Source organism: Camponotus vicinus, unplaced genomic scaffold, assembly GCF_025532165.1.
Source record: "Camponotus vicinus isolate PSW18456_S1 unplaced genomic scaffold, iyCamVici1.0 SCAF_1, whole genome shotgun sequence".
Classification (NCBI taxonomy): Eukaryota; Metazoa; Arthropoda; class Insecta; order Hymenoptera; family Formicidae; genus Camponotus; species Camponotus vicinus.
This window is the reverse complement of record NW_028141945.1, coordinates 10193342-10212617: the sequence shown is the minus strand read 5'-3', so window position 1 is coordinate 10212617 and position 19276 is coordinate 10193342. Positions and strand designations below refer to the sequence as shown.

The 19276-nt window shown below is 30.4% G+C and overlaps 1 protein-coding gene and 1 long non-coding RNA gene across 2 annotated transcripts; one reads left to right on the top strand and one right to left on the bottom strand.

Annotated features, from left to right (window-relative positions):
• Nucleotides 1-9737: 9737 nt before the first annotated feature.
• On the bottom strand, nt 9738-10774 carry LOC145976880 (thyrotropin-releasing hormone-degrading ectoenzyme-like). Its single transcript, XM_083108354.1, has 3 exons — nt 10622-10774; nt 10186-10382; nt 9738-10038 (listed from the first exon to the last, which is right to left on the bottom strand). The coding sequence occupies exons 1-3, from the start codon at nt 10772-10774 to the stop codon at nt 9738-9740; spliced, it is 651 nt and encodes a 216-aa protein (XP_082964480.1).
• Nucleotides 10775-17256: 6482 nt separating this feature from the next.
• Nucleotides 17257-18143, top strand: LOC145973354 (uncharacterized). Its single transcript, XR_014439417.1, has 3 exons — nt 17257-17421; nt 17723-17918; nt 18069-18143. It is a non-coding gene; the product is annotated as an uncharacterized LOC145973354 (long non-coding RNA).
• The last annotated feature ends 1133 nt before the right edge of the window (nt 18144-19276 follow it).

The window sequence follows — 19276 nt, the reverse complement described above, 5'->3', positions numbered from 1 at the left end:
TCTTTTTAAATATTTTTCAAAAAAGTTCATAGGAGAAAGTTTATAGAAGAAAGATCAACTATGTTGCAAGCCATTTTATATTTTCTTTCTATATATTATTAATTATAATACTATTAGGCCGGTATTCATAGTCCGATCTTATATTTGAGATCGTCTTAAGTTCGAGCTTGAAATGCTACGCAGCCATTTGATTGGTTGAATGAGGTCTTAAGTCAACCTCGGACCAGACTTAAGACAATCTTAAGCGTCGTCTACAATGGCCGTAGCATAAGGTTGTAAGGCCGTAGTCGTAAGAAATTGACCAATCACAGTTGATTATTCTCCTAAACTTCAACTGGAATTGGTCAATTTTTTACGACTACGGCCTTACAACCTTATGCTACGGCCATTGTAGACAATTGCCAAACGCTTTAAATATAAGATCGGACTATGAATACCGGCCATAGTCCGTTCTTATATTTAAGATCGTCTTAAGAACCCATTCAACCAATCAATGACCGCATTGCAGCTATTTGATTGGTTGAATGGGTTCTTAAGAAGATCTTAAATATAAGAACGGACTATGGCCGGTATTCATAGTCCGGTCTTATATTTAAGATCGTCTTTAGTTCATCTTCAGATAATCCATAGCCAATAAAATGATACATACAATATCTAAAGATGAACTTAAGACGATCTTAAATATAAGAACGGACTATGAATACCGGCCTTAGAGTCTTTTCTCTTAAGGCCCAGTTCCACAACTTAAGCCCCTTGCACAATGCTAGGCAACAGGCAATAGAAATAAGGAATAGAAACTATTCACCAATAATGCGTCGTCTACAATGAGATTTTAAGGAGACTTAAGGCGTAAGACTTAAGAAATTGACCAATCACAGTCGAGTATTCTCTTAATACTTGACTGTGATTGGTCAATTTCTTAAGTCTTACGCCTTAAGTCTTTTTAAAATCTCATTGTAGACGACGCTTAATTACGCAGAACAGAAAATATTCGCCAATAGGAGCAGAGAATAGATACTATTTCTGTTTTTATTGCCTGTTGCCTAGCATTGTGCAAGGGGCTTTACTTTAACCGAAGTTTAGCTCGTTAAAGGACGATTTACATTGCATCCAAAGCCCACTGTATCCAATCGGACGTCATACATCGGACATTGGACGCAATGTAAATCTTCCTTTAACGAGTTAAACTTCGGTTAAAGTAAGTTGTGGAACTGGGCCTAAATCCTTCTCTTAAACTAAGCTTCGGACGAAATTTTGTCAACGGAAAAATCGTCTTAGAATTGATTCAAGAATATGTCATTTCAAGGACAATAGGTTATTTTTAATCACCCTGCCCAGGTAGCAAGGTGACGTCTATATGACGTCATTAGTTAGTCATTTTAGATAATTGACGTCATATTACCTATGTAAGACGTAATAATGACGTTATTTTTTTAACCAATTAATGACGTCCTGTGTTTATCCAACCTACGACGTACTTGCAACGTCATATTTTTTTCAATTATTAACGTGAAACAGATACTCCAATCGACGACGTACTAGTAACGTCATTACAGCAACTAATTAATGACGTTCCGTATTTATCCAACCAACGACGTATTTGCAACATCACATCTTTTCCCAATTATTAACGTCAGACGGATACCCCAATCGACGACGTACTACTAACGTCATTATAGCAACTAATTCATGACGTCCTGTATTTATACAACCTACGATGTATTTGCAACGTCACATCTTTTACCAATTATTAACGTCAGACGGATACTCAACCCAGGTAGCAAGCACACCCCTGGCGAAAATAAGAAACTTTATAAAGCGTTAACAACCGTTGAGTGAGGGTTTTCTGAGAGTTTATATGCTTTTCAAACTTTGTAAGAGCACTTACATAACGCTGTTGGGTTTTGAATGCTTATCAAACGCTGCAGTGTTGCAATTTTTGTTCTACAAACTCTTTATATAATGTTACATGAAAGTTTTGCAATGCTGAGGTAACATTTTTCAGAGTACGTTCAGTAAACGTTGATACATCTTCGTGTACAGAGTTTACTATCAGACTTCTCAAACGTTTAACAAACACTTTTTCCAATACCGTTTTTTCACTTTCAGCAAATACTTTTTCAATGTGGCGAATTGTACGGCGTTTACACAAACGGCTTGGAAACGCCTAAGAAACGCCTAAGAAATGTAATAGTACATATGTATATAGAATATGCTTCCTCGCTTTGCCGCTATGCGGCGCTGCATCAAATTAGCTAACTCGTATTCAACTTTCCGTCATAAAGTGTATATAAAGAACTGATACTAACACGATCCGAAGTTTATTTTTTCTTTTAAGGACCGTCTACGATGGAAGTAATATGGAGTGGACGGTGGAGTAAGGCGTAAGCGAATGATTCTTTTCCATTTCGCATTACTCTTAGTCTTACTCCACCGTCCACTGCACCGATATTATTTTCATTGTAGACGGTTCTTTAGTCAGTTTAATTTAATAAACTGATTTAATTTAAAATAATTTGTTTAATAATCTGGATCGTTTGTTGGGATTCAGAATATGGAACAGATTATTTGAAATTAAACGGATAAATGGGAGATAGCCTATTTATTGCGTATATTAAAAATAAAATATAAATAAAAATAAAATTATTCTTATGGCCGAGTGTATTTATATACTTTTATAAATGTCCAAGATATTCACTTATCAAAAATGAAAAAAGTAATATGTCTCGAAAGTTCATGAAATTTTCACATAGATTCCACGTAGATTCTAGTACCGTTTTTGAGCGGATTATCCACTTGAATATCCACGTAGATTCAACGATATTAATCTACGTGGTAATAACGTGGATTTCACGTACTGTTTTTGTCGGGTAATCGCTTAATAGAGGATGCACGCAGTTTCCAAAGATGAAATTAAACACTTAATAGAGGATCTATAAATGTTTAAAGAACTCTTTGCATACGCCATGTAAACGCTATGCAAACTCTCAAAAACGCTATGTACAAACGTCTTTCAAACGCTGCAGTGTTGCAATTTTTGTTCTACAAACTCTTTACTAATCGTTTTTAAACTCTCGACGAACTTCCACAAACGTTCATGTAAACGCCAAACAAACGTTCATGAAACGTCTCATTTTTGCCAGGGGTCATTTTAAACGTCAGATTTGTCATAAGAATGACTAATTCATGACGTCAAATAGACGACATCTTGCTACCTGGGTGTATATATTTTTGTCGACAGTAAGATTGCAGATTGTATAAAAAATTTGTTATATCAAATAATGATAACAGAATGTCAGCAGAAATGTTACAAAACCTGCTGACATAATTTGATAGCAGAAACTGAACAGGATTTGTTTAAAATTATCATAGCAGATTGGTGGCAGAAATCGAGCAAGATCTGCGCAACAGTTTGATATCAGATTGGTTGCAGAAACCGAGCAGGATCTGCACAATGAAATTTGATATCAAATTCTCGGCAGATATCGAGTAGAGCCTGCTGATATAACTGACGGCAGATTGATGACAGAAATTGAACAGGATCTGTGCGACGCAATTTGACAACAGATTGTCGGCAGAAACCGAGCAGGATCTGCGCAATGAAATTTGATGTCAAATTGTCGGCAGAAATCGAGTAAAGCCTGCAGATATAACTGATGGCAAATTGATAGCAGAAATTTAACAGGATCTGTGAGGCGCAATTGATAGAAAATTGATAACAAAAATCGAGCAGGATCTGCGCACACAATCTCTGATAGCAGATTGACGGCAGAAACGGAACAGAGTTTGCATGATTCGATAGTTCCTTCACTTACCGCTACGTGAGCTGTACTTTCTCGTAATATAATTTCTGTCAGAAATATATATAAAGTCGCGAATATGAATAAAAGACTAAAAATATAGTAATTATCATTTTAATTTCTATCACTTTAATTTCTGATATCTGATACAAGCAAATGAGATTCAGAATATTAAACTGATTGGAATCAATATGATAAATGGAAAATTATTCATGTACTGCCTATTTGAGGCATAAAGCAAGAATTTAATTCTAAATAAATTACATCTCTAGTTTTACAAGTTACATTTACTTTTATTATTTACTTTATTATTAATTTAATTAAATTAAAATTTAATTAATCCTTCGCTATATGAAATATAACTACGATATAACATATATTACATTAATATATATTACGATATAACATATGACATATATGTCATTTTAGAAGAAATTTGTAATTAACTTGCGGATAATATTCTTATTTAGCACTTGTAATAATCAATTTTGTTGCATTTATATAATATTAATAAAAGTAAGCGCAAACCCATACAGCACCGAAAGATTGCAAAAACGTTGCATAGACCTAACATTGAAACATTGTAATATTGCATAGAAGTTGCGAAATGTTTCTGCAACATTACTGCAAGCTTGCAGCAACGTTGAAATGTCCGCCCTCAGAAATATTACAATGTAAGATTGTAGTAATGTTACGGTGCAACGTATTTACAATATTAAAACGCGTTTTGCTATTGCAAATGCAGACCGTTTTAAATTTAATAAATAAACTTTGAAAATATAAAGAAATGTTTAAGAAAGATAGGAAAAAAAACATTTACCGCCTTTGAAAAAAAATATCTATTAGTGTTTTTTATCAAATGTGTCTTATTAAATATTTATCTCAATAATATACATACAATTATTTTACATACACTCGAATCGGTACCAGAATATTTTAATACGTGCAATAAATGAATTATTTCCCATTTACCGATTCAATGAAGAAAAATCTGTTTAATATTCTGAATCCCAACGAGGGATCTAGATTATTAAACAAATTATTTGTTTAATAATCTAGATCCCTTATTAGGATTCAGAATATTAAATAAATCAAGTCAGTTTATCAGAAATTTAACTGATACAAGACAAAAAATATAATTACTTCATTAATTCTTTGTAGGCCTTATATCCACTTTAGGTGAAAATTCGAATACGAGTTAGTTAAGTTTGGTGTCGCCACATAGCGGCAAGTAAAGAAACACATGTTATACATTTTCGCTATGTTAAAATGTTGTTGCAACATGGCCAAAGTAATATTACAAAATAATGTCTCTGCAATATTTCTGCAGCATTACACTGCTATGTGCAATGTTGTAACATTGCAGCAATGTTGTAACATTGCAGCAATGTTGATGCAAGCTTCTGTGCTGTATGGGAATCTTGTGCAGTTTCTGCCGTCAATTTGTCATCAGGTTGCATGCGCAGATTCTGCTCGGTTTCTGCTGGCAATCTAACATCAAATTGCATCGCGCAGATCCTGCTCGGTTTCTGTCGACAGTTTGTTGACAGGTTATGTTTTACAGACTCTGTCGCCAAAACAAAAGCTTAATGCGGACACAGATGGCTACGGTTTTGGTGTGGGATTCTGATCGAATTTGTTGCCAATCTGCTGCCAACCTGCTAACATTTTGCTTACTGGGTATATATTATTATATAATTTATATATACAGGGTGACCCATTTTAACTTAGGCAGCCAAATAACTCGAAAAATAAGCAAGATAGAGAAAAATGTTTTAGACAAAAGTTGTATGGTTTCGAGGGGGCCATAAGATGGTATCATTGGTTTGACCTTGAAGAGTCATTTGAAGGTCACGTGAAGGTCACTTCAATTTTTTTAAATGGAACATCCTATATATTTTTGTACATTCTTGTAGCTCATCTCGAGAGCTTTCCAAAACACTATAATTAAGTACATTTTCGTTAAGTACTTTTTGAGTTATGAGGCTTGAAATAATTTCTTAATTTTACATAAACCGTAAAATATCTTGTAAAATATTCATTTTTCGATTACCTTACCTTAATAGTTTTATGTACAAAATAATGAGAGGAATCAATTGGTGTAAAGAAAACACATAGTTGTTTCGAAGAAAAAATATGTAATTTGCAATTAACAATTCCATATTTTTTCTTAAAAACAACTATGTGTTTTCTTTACACCAATTGATTCCTCTCATTATTTTGTACATAAAAGTATTAAGGTAAGATAATCGAAAAATGAATATTTTACAAGATATTTTACGGTTTATGTAAAATTAAGAAATTATTTCAAGCATCATAACTCAAAAAGGACTTAACGGAAAGGTACTTAATTATAGTGTTTTGGAAAGCTCTCGAAATAAGCTACAAGAATGTACAAAAATATATAGGGTATTCCATTTAAAAAAATTGAAGTGACCTTCACGTGACCTCCAAATGACTCTTCAAGGTCAAACCAATGATACCATCTTATGGCCCCCTCGAAACCATACAACTTTTGTCTAAAACATTTTTCTCTATCTTGCTTATTTTTCGAGTTATTTGGCTGCCTAAGTTAAAATGGGTCACCCTGTATATACATATATACAGCGTGTCAGGGAAATTTTGACCCACACGAAGTGAGGAGGTAGATTGGCTCAAATTAAGAAGGAAGGACTTGTACTGTTTTGTGATATTCGCAATAATTAACGAAAAATTAAATAAAGAATATCGGCCAATTTGCGTGAGTAGAAGCGCGCGGCGACGAGAGTCGTCCCACTGTAATCTTATACTAGGCGCGCGGCGAAGCGATGGGCGGATCGCTCTCCGAGACATAATGGTGGCGTGCGATATATCGCAATACCGCGCCGAAAAATGACCCATCCTTTTAATGGCGAGAAAATGATGCGCTATCATTTCCACACCACCTTGCGATAGATAGCATGGTGCGCTTTTTTTATAGTGGTTTCCCCTATAGGCCTATTCCACTCTCAATTTAAATATTTGTGAAAATTGTTCAAAATGCCGTTACTGTACGCTGAATGTATCGTAAATGTAAAAAATTGATGATGACAGTACCTTCACAAAAATTGATCCGTGGTTGAAAATCCCTCGATAAAATGTGTTGCACACGTTGGTAATGATACGAGCGTAATCCGTTACACGTAAAGCGTGATGTACCGCGTATCGCGAAAAACCAAATTCATGTGCCACACGACGCACGCTAGTTCCAGGATTTTCATAAAATGCTTCAAGAATCCTTTCTTCATCTCGTACACGAAGACGCACTGCTGGACCGGTTATCCCGATATTATGCACGACACCCAGTTTCACATAATTATTGCACAACTCGTAAAACTGTACGTTCATTTGGCTTTCGTGCACGCCCGGAAAATCATTCCACGTAAATTACGGCCGCGCGATAAGTATTTTCTCCCGCTAGCCCGTATGTCACAATCATATCCGTATATTCCTGCAGAGTACACTTCATTTTCACTATTAATTTACTACGCGAACACAAGATTTTTACTAAAACCGTCTGAGCTCTCGCAGGCTGTTGCCAGAATGCATACGTCAGTAGCACGCAACTACAGCTGAGCGGACATGCGAGTGTAAGCGTACGTGTGAGCTCGGCGCCTGCGCATTATGATTACACTCACATGTCCGCTCAGCTGTAGTTGCATGCTGCTGGCGTATGCACTCTGGCAACAGCCTGCGAGAGCTGAGACAGTTTTCGTAAAAATCATGTGTTCGCGTAGTAAATTAACAGTGAAAATGTAATTTGCAATTAACAATTACATTTTTTTTTCGAAACAATTATGTGTTTTCTTTACACCAATCGATTCCTCTCATTATTTTGTACATAAAAGTATTAAGGTAAGATAATCGAAAAATGAATATTTTACTAGATATTTTATGGTTTATGTAAAATTAAGAAATTATTTCAAGCCTTATAACTCGAAAAGTACTTGATGCAAAAATACTACATTATAGTGTTTTGGAAAGCTCTCGACATAAGCTATAAGAATATGCAATAAAAAAATAGGTGGTTCCATTTAAGAAATTAAAGGTGTCCTTGACCTCACCTTAACGATGCCATCCAAGGTCAAACCAATGACACCATCTTATGTTCCCCTCAAAACCATACAATTTTTGTCGAAAACGTTTTTCTCTAAAATGCTTAGTTTTTGAAAGAAAAGGGGTGTACGGGTGGTCTAGGACACCCTGTATATGTTAGAGATATATATAACAGAAAACTAGAAAACTAACGCAAATTCTAAGGATATGACAAGCAACAAACTTTATATCTGCAAATTAAAAATATAATTGCAGAATATATAACAGTTGTTATTTATCTATGTTCATGTCACTATGTTTTAACTTTAATATATTTTTAAAGAGAAAGATATATAAAAGATATATATATATATATATATATATATATATATATATAAGATCAAAATTTCAAATCTTATATATCAAGCGTAGTAATGATTTATTGATAGTTTTTTCTCGAGCAATTTTTTACGGTAAACTTTAAATTTAAATGCGATTTAAAAGAATCCGCGAATACACCTTATTTTAAACATTTATAAAAAATTAAAAATAAAATTACTGTAAAAATTATTCATAATGAAATTTATAAAATAAATTCATACTTTATATTCTTATATAATTTTCTGAAAATGGTTCGAGTGTCTTGAGATTTCGGACTTACGTATTTCTATCTTGTGAATGATTAATGAATATCCAATTAATTTATTAATTATGTTACTTATTATCGGTTGTATCTGTTTCAGACGAAAGGAAATTAATTCGTCAATTTTTGTTACCTAAAACCAATTAACATAAAATAACTATGTACTGATTAATAAACACATTAATAAGTAATAAATTTTTTTCTTAAAAAGAATATAATGCAATAATTATTATGCATTATAATGCTGAATAAAGATATTTGCGACCTAAAAGAATTTACCTTTAATATTTCATTAAATTTATCAAAAAATTGTTGGTGCAAAATATGTCCAGTAGTTATTTCTTCATTAAAAATACTCATACAACACATTTTTATCTAAAACAAATTTTAATATTTTATTTTTAATGGTTAATGATTTAATCTTATCTTTAAATCAGATAATATGCAACTTTGCATTTCCAGTATAAATAGTACAAGATAGTTATACTATATAATTAATATTTTTGCAATATTTATAAATAGGTTTAACAATTAGTTTGTAAATCAGTTGTACCTTTTTCAGATGAAAGGAAATTAATTCGTCAATTTTTGTTACCTAAAACCAATTAACCTAAAATAACTACGTACTGATTAATAAATACATTAATAAATAATAAATTCTTTTCTTCAAAAGAATATAATGCAATAATTATAATGCATTATAATGCTGAATAAAGATATTTGCGACTTCAAAGAATTTACCTTTAATATTTCATTAAATTGATCAAAAAGTGATTGTTGTTTCAAAACATGCCCAATATTTATTTCTTCATTAAACATAATCACAAACATTTTTATCTAAAACATATTTATATATTTTAATATTTTATTTTTAATGGTTAATGATTTAATCTTGCATTATCTTTAAATCAGATAATATGTAATTTTGCATTTCCAGTATAAATAGTACAAGATAGTTATGTAATTAAAATTTTTGCAATATTTATAAATAGGTTTAACAATTAGTTTGTAAATAAGTTCACGTATATTACAAAGTACCGATAATTTATAATATAATATTCAAATTTACTAAATTTACCTGATTAAGTTGTTCCTCAGAATACACATGATTAATAATATTAATTAATATTGCAACAACATATTCTCTATAAATAAAAAAATAATAAAATTATTAATGTATATATAACAATCTTTATATGATACATATATTATGAATAGAATTTATAAAAGTATTACACATATTACTTGGGTATTTTCTTTAAATTCCTTAATATATTGTCAAGCGTTTCATTATTGTTTGCATGTTTTGCATTAATATGAAAAATATCATTTAAATAATTATCTCCCATTTCTTTATTAAAATTATTGAATAACGTTTCTGTATATTTGATAATAGTAGCAGAATTATTGGAACAAGCAAGGAATTTCGAAGTTATTACATTAGGATTCTCAATATGTTTACTCCATACTTTATCCCAAATACTACTGTTCGCTCTCATTAAACCATTACAGAACGTCCAATGTCTCCACCATGGCAAAAGTCTATGATATTCAGGAGAAAGTTAAAAATTTGTTAGAGGAATTTAGTTCATAGTCTTAATAGAAAATTGTTATTCATTAAGTATCATTTCATATGTCATATAAAAGGAAAAATGTAATTATGAAGATTGAAATTGTAAGAAAAATTACTTGTTTCTTTTAGGACTTGTGAGATGTTGATGTAATTTAGTTTCGGCTGCTTTCACGCAACTTGGTTCACCGAGAATACATGCCCATTTACTAGCTTCCTGCCTTAAGCAGTCAATTAAATCGTCAGATTTTTCGTAAGGTTTTTTATCATAATCGATGTTTTGAAGAAGTCCATTCAAACTGTTCAAGATTTTTGTCTAGAAATAATAAAAATATAATATTATAAATAGAATCTAAATACAAATATAATACTATAAATAATGTAAATATAGTACTATAAATTTTATTAGTTACTTGTAAAAAAAATTATAAACTAATATGATACTAATAAAACTTCCCTACTTTAATAAAAAGAGTGGATAGAATATTATTATAAAATTTCTCAATCTTATTAAATCTTTTTAAATCATTATACATAACATCTATACTAGTCTACCTTGAAAATATTAATTATTTTATTTGGAAATGGAAAGATTTTTGACATATCTTCGAGAGCCTTAAACATAGGATGCCATGCGACATAATCTGTCTCTCGCGATAGATATTCCGTGAGTTCCAAGAATATAGAAAAGTTGAGTGTGCCTCTCATCGCGAAGTGGTATGCATCATCAATAATTTGAGCACGATTAAGAACATGTATATTCGCATAGTTCATAGAATTCAGATATCTTGCAATATTTTGCCAATTCTTGAGATTGTAATTAACACGATAATATCCTGTTGCGTATAAAAAAATGTTTTTATCTATTAATATAACATTATCCTTCATTAAATTTATTAAAACATTTACAAATTTTATATTCCCTTTTTTATATTATTTGATATTATGATACTAAAATCATCAATAATTAATTATTTTTATAAAGTAAAATCTGTGTAAAATGTTTAAGATAAATGTAATATAATTTTGATTCTATATAACAAATGACTAAATTTTATAGAAACTTCGTCACATGTAACATTATATCTGTAGCATTTTCTCTTTATTTAATATATTTTTGCTAAATAATAATAAAAGCTTCTGTGTCGCATTTTGTCCTTTACATAACTATGAGGCTTACAATTAGAAGTATTTATAATTTTGCATGTATTGTATAATTTGATATATATAAAAAATAAAGTAATATGAAAACTTGTCAAAATTATTATCTATAAAGATAATTTAATATGTGTTTGTACACATATTAATAAAACATTTATTTACAAAGCAGATTTTCAATAATTATGATATTTTAAAATTTTAGATATTTCTTACTAAATAAAAATGCATGAATGTGAATAAATAAATAAATAAATAAATAAATAAATAAATAAATATATATATATACATATATATATATATATATACAGGGTGGCCCATTTTAATCCATCCAGTCGAATATCTCGAAAACCAAGCCCGGGAGAGAAAAATGTTTCAGACAAAAGTTGTTTGGTTTCAAGGGGGCCATAAGATGGTACCATTGGTTTGACCTTGAAGAGTTATTTGAAGGTCACATGAAGGTCACCTTCAATTTCTTAAATGGAACCTACTATTTTTCATTGCATATTCTTGTAGCTTATCTCGAGAGCTTTCCAAAACACTATAATTAAGTACCTTTTCGTTAAGTACTTTTTGAGTTATGAGGCTTGAAATAATTTCTTAATTTTACATAAACCGTAAAATATCTTGTAAAATATTCATTTTTCGATTATCTTACCTTAATACTTTTACGTACAAAATAATGAGAGGAATCAACTGGTGTAAAAAAAACACATAGTTGTTTTTAAGAAAAAATATGGAATTGTTAATTGCAAATTATATATTTTTTCTTCAAAACAACTATGTGTTTTCTTTACACCAGTTGATTCCTCTCATTATTTTGTACGTAAAAGTATTAAGGTAAGATAATCGAAAAATGAATATTTTACAAGATATTTTACGGTTTATGTAAAATTAAGAAATTATTTCAAGCCTCATAACTCAAAAAGTACTTAACGAAAAGGTACTTAATTATAGTGTTTTGGAAAGCTCTCGAGATAAGCTACAAGAATATGTAATGACAAATAGTAGGTTCCATTTAAGAAATTGAAGGTGACCTTCATGTGACCTTCAAATAACTCTTCAAGGTCAAACCAATGATACCATCTTATGGCCCCCTCGAAACCATAAAACTTTTGTCTGAAACATTTTTCTCTAAAATGCTTTGTTTCCAAAATAATTGCGTGCGTTAATTAAAATGGCTCACCCTGTATATATATACAGGGTGTCATGAAAGTGATCATAATTTTAAAAAATTAAGATAGATTGGCTCAAAGTTAGAAGAAAAGTCTTGTACAGTTATGCAATATTCGCAATAATTAACGAGAAATAAATTAAAGAAAATCGGCCAATGCGCGTGGCTAGAAGTGCGTGGCGGTGAAGGCGGTCTCACTGTAACATAATAGCGGCGCGCGGCTAAATGGTGATTGGGGAGGGGAAGAGCGATGAGTGTGTAGGCGCGCGGCACTAATAGTTTTCGAGTTATAAACGATTGAAAATAAAAGGTTTTTCGCAAACTAAGGCTTATGGGAATAAAATATTAATAAAGTCACATTCTTTAGTTAATTTTAGGTAGAGTTTACTTCAATAGAATTTTAATTTAAGGCTTAGTTAGAAAGATACATGATGACAAAAATTGGGAATATGCAAAAAATAATGATCTCCGTCGACATTTTCGCTGAGGAAAAATCGTTTTTAAATTGGCCAGAGAATCTACCTTTAAAATATCAAGCGTCAGTTTCGGGACACTTTGTATATGTTAGCTCAATTCTGTTATTAAGCTTATTGAAATATTTTAAAGTCTTCCTAAACATGAGAAAATTGAAAATAAATATAAAAGAAAAATTTGTGTATTCAGTGTTCAATATTTAATAAAATATTTTAGTTTCGAAAGGAAGAATCATGTACTTATAAGATTTTGCCTATATGTTGTATACAATGTATTGTTGACATTTTGAAAAAGTCGTTTAATTTAAACTTGACATTCTTCTATTTGACTTATATGTAACCGAAATTATTTATTTATCTTGTGCTATACGTTTTTCCAATTGCTATTATTAGTTATATATATACAGGGTGTCCTAGACCACCCATACACCCCTTTTCTTTCAAAAACTAAGCATTTTAGAGAAAAATGTTTCAGACAAAAGTTGTTTGGTTTCGAGGGGGCCATAAGATGGTACCATTGGTTTGACCTTGAAGAGTCATTTGAAGGTCACGTGAAGGTCACTTCAATTTTTTTAAATGGAATACCCTATATATTTTTACACATTCTTGTAGCTCATCTCGAGAGCTTTTCACAACACTATAATTAAGTTAGTTCTCATTAAGTACTTTCCGAGTTATGTGGCTTGAAATAATTTCTTAATTTTACGTAAATCATAAAATATCTTGTAAAATATTCATTTTTCGATTATCTTACCTTAATACCTTTATGTACAAAATAATGAGAGGAATCAATTGGTGTAAAGAAAACACATAGTTGTTTCGAAGAAAAAATATGTAATTTGTAATTAACAATTACATATTTTTTCTTAAAAATAACTGTTTCTTTTACACCAATTGATTCCTCTTATTATTTTGTACATAAAAGTATTAAGGTAAGATAATCGAAAAATGAATATTTTACAAGATATTTTATGATTTACGTAAAATTAAGAAATTATTTCAAGCCTCATAACTCGGAAAGTACTTAATGAAAACTAACTTAATTATAGTGTTCCGGAAAGCTCTCGAGATGAGCTACAAGAATATGCAATGAAAAATAGTAGGTTCCATTTAAGAAATTGAAGGTGACCTTCACGTGACCTTCAAATAACTCTTCAAGGTCAAACCAATGGTACCATCTTATGGCCTCCTCGAAACCAAACAACTTTTGTCTGAAACATTTTTCTCTAAAATGCTTAGTTTTTGAAAGAAAAGGGGTGTACGGGTGGTCTAGGACACCCTGTATATATATATATATATATATATATATATATATATATACAGGGTGTTCGATTTCTGAGTGACCAAACGAAAAGTAATAGATTGGGTCAAACTGAGAAGAAAAGTCCTCTACCATTTTGCAAAATTCGCAATAATTATTAAAAAATAAGCAAAAATGTCTCGGTACATGAGAAGCGGTAAACCGCTTGTAGTGTGTGATTATTAAGTGATCAAACGAAAAGTGGTGATAGATTGGGTCAAACTGAAAAGAAAAGTTCTCTACCATATTGCAAAATTCGCAATAATTATTAAGTTATAGGCAAAAATGTCTCAGAGTATAAGAAGCGGTAGACAGATCGCTTCTCATGCGCTGAGACATTTTTGCCTATAATAATTATTAATAATTATTGCGAATTTTGCAAAATGGTAGAAGACTTGTCTTTCCAGTTTGACCCAATCTACCACCACTTTTCGTTTGATCACTCATTAATCGGACACTGCGAGCGATCTACCGCTTCTCACACATACGCCGAAACATTTTTGCTTATTTCTTAATAATTATTGCGAATTTTGCAAAATAGTAGAGAACTTTTCTTCTCAATTTGATCCAATCTACCACTACTTTTCGTTTGGTCACTCAGGAATCGGACACCCTGTATATATATACAGGGTGACCCATTTTAACTTAGGCAGCCAAATAACTCGAAAAATAAGCAAGATAGAGAAAAATGTTTTAGACAAAAGTTGTATGGTTTCGAGGGGGCCATAAGATGGTATCATTGGTTTGACCTTGAAGAGTCATTTGAAGGTCACGTGAAGGTCACGTCAATTTTTTTAAATGGAACATCCTATATATTTTTGTACATTCTTGTAGCTCATCTCGAGAGCTTTCCGAAACACTATAATTAAGTACATTTTCGTTAAGTACTTTTTGAGTTATGAGGCTTGAAATAATTTCTTAATTTTACATAAACCGTAAAATATCTTGTAAAATATTCATTTTTCGATTATCTTACCTTAATACTTTTATGTACAAAATAATGAGAGGAATCAATTGGTGTAAAGAAAACACATAGTTGTTTTTAAGAAAAAATATGGAATTGTTAATTGCAAATTACATATTTTTTCTTCGAAACAACTATGTGTTTTCTTTACACCAATTGATTCCTCTCATTATTTTGTACGTAAAAGTATTAAGGTAAGATAATCGAAAAATGAATATTTTACAAGATATTTTACGGTTTATGTAAAATTAAGAAATTATTTCAAGCCTCATAACTCAAAAAGTACTTAACGAAAATGTACTTAATTATAGTGTTTTGGAAAGCTCTCGAGATGAGCTACAAGAATGTACAAAAATATATAGGATGTTCCATTTAAAAAAATTGAAGTGACCTTCACGTGACCTTCAAATGACTCTTCAAGGTCAAACCAATGATACCATCTTATGGCCCCCTCGAAACCATACAACTTTTGTCTAAAACATTTTTCTCTATCTTGCTTATTTTTCGCGTTATTTGGCTGCCTAAGTTAAAATGGGTCACCCTGTATAAAAACATATAAAACATATATAATAATTTTAATTCCCCAAAAAGTTTTTTTAGTTTCAATTTTAGATTTAAAATTATTTAAATTTATAATTAATTCAAATTGTTACACTTTTGCTCATCAAACATGTTTCTTATATTAATTTAAATTGTATTTTCAACGTATATTTTGTATTTTCATAAATGTGTAAATGCTTTGCAGTAACATACCTTATTGTAATTAAAATTGTGGCGGATTAAGATGTTAGTTTTGTTGAAATAAATTGTAATTAGCGTGTTATCGTCAAGCTTAATGCTACATATATATGCGTAATCGCGATCTTACCACTTCTGAAGATCACCGAAGACTAACTTAGTAACTGACACATTGTAGCTAATACAATCAGATAATAAGGTCATGTACGATTGTTCCCTTAGTAAACATAATCAAAAGACTCGATATGTAATCAAATAGATACATAGTGTTTTTGGATAAACTTCCGAAAACCGATTACCTCCGATTTGAATGAAATTTTGTAAAAAGCTTCCTTTTAGCTTAAAATACAAGCCTGTAAAAGGAATTTTGGCGACTCCTACAAAAAAATGTTGAAACAATACACAATCGTCACGAATAACAATTTGTAAAAGATCATACCTTGATAGATAAGATAGATTAGAATATATACACAAAAAAATACTGAACAAAGCTTTATTAGCTTACTAGTTAACGTTACTTCTTTGAACGATACATACGTACTCAGCACAAATCGAAACGTAGACCACGAGTAACGGCTAGCAAAAAATGTAACCAAATCGTAACAAATATAAACAAGGTCGCGCAACAAGCCAAATACACACACACACACACACACACACACACACACACACACACGGGGGTGCAAGGGAGCCTTCGGCCTCCCTCCCGCACCCACCCTGTCCCCCTCGCTTCGCGTGGAAAGTTACAAACCCATGTGGAACCTCGCTTTTAAAAAAATGACTTTTTTGTAGCAGTCGCCAAAATTCCTTTTACAGGCTTGTATTTTAAGCTAAAAGGAAGCTTTCTACAAAATTTCATTCAAATCGGAGGTAATCGGTTTTCAGAAGTACACCCGTGTTTTTAAATTAAACGTAATTTTTCTCAAGAGTATAAACAATCAAGGAATTATATATTTTAATTTTCTATTTGTAAAAAAGTATTTTCGCTGATTATGATATATTTGTTCATTTATTGAATTATTTATAAAATTAGTATAGAAATCGAAGACCAATAATTTCTTAAATCAATTTTTTTGTAAATTAAGAAGAAAATAAGAAATGAGTAATTATTTATACTGTATAACTAATAATCATAATAATTAATAATAATTAAAATAATTAATATATAAGACTATAAAACGGTTAAAATAAATACATGAATGGCATTCTTATAATTCTCGCTATGTGCTAATGATTCAATAAAAGTATTGTAAAAGTACTGTAAGATTCATTTGTTTATTCATTCCGCATAATTTCGGACGGATAGATAAGGAATTGTCAATATCGTGTTTTATACATAAATAGTTATGGTTATACTTTTCTTCCAGCTTTCTCAAAGTTTTTTACTAATATCATCGCAATATTTACAGTTTCTTTTTTTTTTGTAATAAACAAACGCATATTCTGCATTGTGAGATTATACGAAACTAGCTGTCGATTAACGAATCTAAAGTAGTGAAGTAATTGATACACGGGAACTGTCCACACAGAGGAGAGCATAAAAGAACGGTTTGTAAATATTTCGCGGGTTTAATATCTTTGAAGTTTAATCTCAACGTACATATCACATATTTTTCTCTGAATATTATCACAGTATTTAATGTAATTAAATACAAAATATTTTAGAAATGCTTGTTAAAGTTCATCCAATAACGAAATAATTAAAAAAATAATTAAAAAAATAAATAAATATAAAATAAATATAAAGAAAAATTTATGTTTATATTAACATTTGAAATATTTTCGCTAAAATGTTATGGGATCAAAAAAAGTTGCTTTTTAGTATATAAATCGTTTTATTTTTTTTTAGGCAAATTTCAAAAGATTCGTAATACCAGATTATTGAAAATTACACATCGACGTGTCTTGGAAACAATGACATATACTCTAAATACAGAGGTTGAAATGTTAGAAGAAGGAATTTTTACAAGAATGATTACGTAAACATATTTAGAAATTTCATCGCGGAGGATGGAAAACAAGCTATTATTGCTTATCTTCAAATTGTGAGTCCCCCCACATTTTTTTTTTTACAAAATAATCATTTTATTAATATGATATTGATGGTGATAATTGTATTTAATATAATATGGACGACAATAATTATGCTGTTGTATATTTTACCGTGATGTATATGAAACTTGCGGGATCATAAGGAATCTGGGTGATCGACTTCGCAATTTAATAAAGTACAAGTTATACAATAATTTGCTGCGTAACAGATGGTACTACCGAAAAGTTTTAGGGCAAATGCTCCATATCGATTTATTAAAATTAAATCTTGAATTTGTAATCTAACAATTATTTTACGTAAGTACCTCGATTAAAAATTAACGTATCCGTAAACTGAATTTATATCATATTTTTTTGTTCATAGCAATGCAATTTATGCACGAAATATAAAGTTTGAATTCACTTCTGCATTAAAACAATTTTATATATAATTATTATTATGTATAATAGAAAGATCTTATTAATCGACAAATAAAGTTCCAGTCCAAGCAGTATCAAATATCACTTTTGAATTTTATAAATAATATTTCTCAAATTTATAAATGTTTCATACAAATAATCGTATAATATTAAAAATTTAAAAAGAGGAAGAGTGTGTGTAATGTTTTAGGTTTATGTATGTAAAAAAAAAGGAATGGCAAGAGCATGTCATTCACCAAGCCAATAATTATATACAGGGTGAGCCATTTTAATTAACGCACGCAATTATTTCGGAAACAAAGCATTTTAGAGAAAAATGTTTCAGACGAAAGTTTTATGGTTTCGAGGGGGCCATAAGATGGTATCATTGGTTTGACCTTGAAGAGTTATTTGAAGGTCACATGAAGGTCACCTTCAATTTCTTAAATGGAACCTACTATTTGTCATTGCATATTCTTGTAGCTTATCTCAAGAGCTTTCCAAAACATTATAATTAAGTACCTTTTCGTTAAGTACTTTTTGAGTTATGAGGCTTGAAATAATTTCTTAATTTTACATAAACCATAAAATATCTTGTAAAATATTCATTTTTCGATTATCTTATCTTAATACTTTTATGTACAAAATAATGAGAGGAATCAATTGGTGTAAAGAAAACACATAGTTTTTAAGAAAAAATATGGAATTGTTAATTGCAAATTATATATTTTTTCTTCAAAACAACTATGTGTTTTCTTTACACCAGTTGATTCCTCTCATTATTTTGTACGTAAAAGTATTAAGGTAAGATAATCGAAAAATGAATATTTTACAAGATATTTTACGGTTTATGTAAAATTAAGAAATTATTTCAAGCCTCATAACTCAAAAAGTACTTAACGAAAAGGTACTTAATTATAGTGTTTTGGAAAGCTCTCGAGATAAGCTACAA

What these genes read in the sequence shown, in the direction of transcription:
- LOC145976880 (XM_083108354.1), bottom strand. Translation starts at nt 10,774, where the DNA reads ATGAGAGGCACACTCAACTTTTCTATATTCTTGGAACTCACGGAATAT. An exon ending in AAATAATTAATATTTTCAAG is followed by an intron (nt 10,383 to 10,621) that starts GTAGACTAGTAT and finishes TATTATTTCTAG; the next exon opens with ACAAAAATCTTGAACAGTTT. An exon ending in ACAAGTCCTAAAAGAAACAA is followed by an intron (nt 10,039 to 10,185) that starts GTAATTTTTCTT and finishes TGAATATCATAG; the next exon opens with ACTTTTGCCATGGTGGAGAC.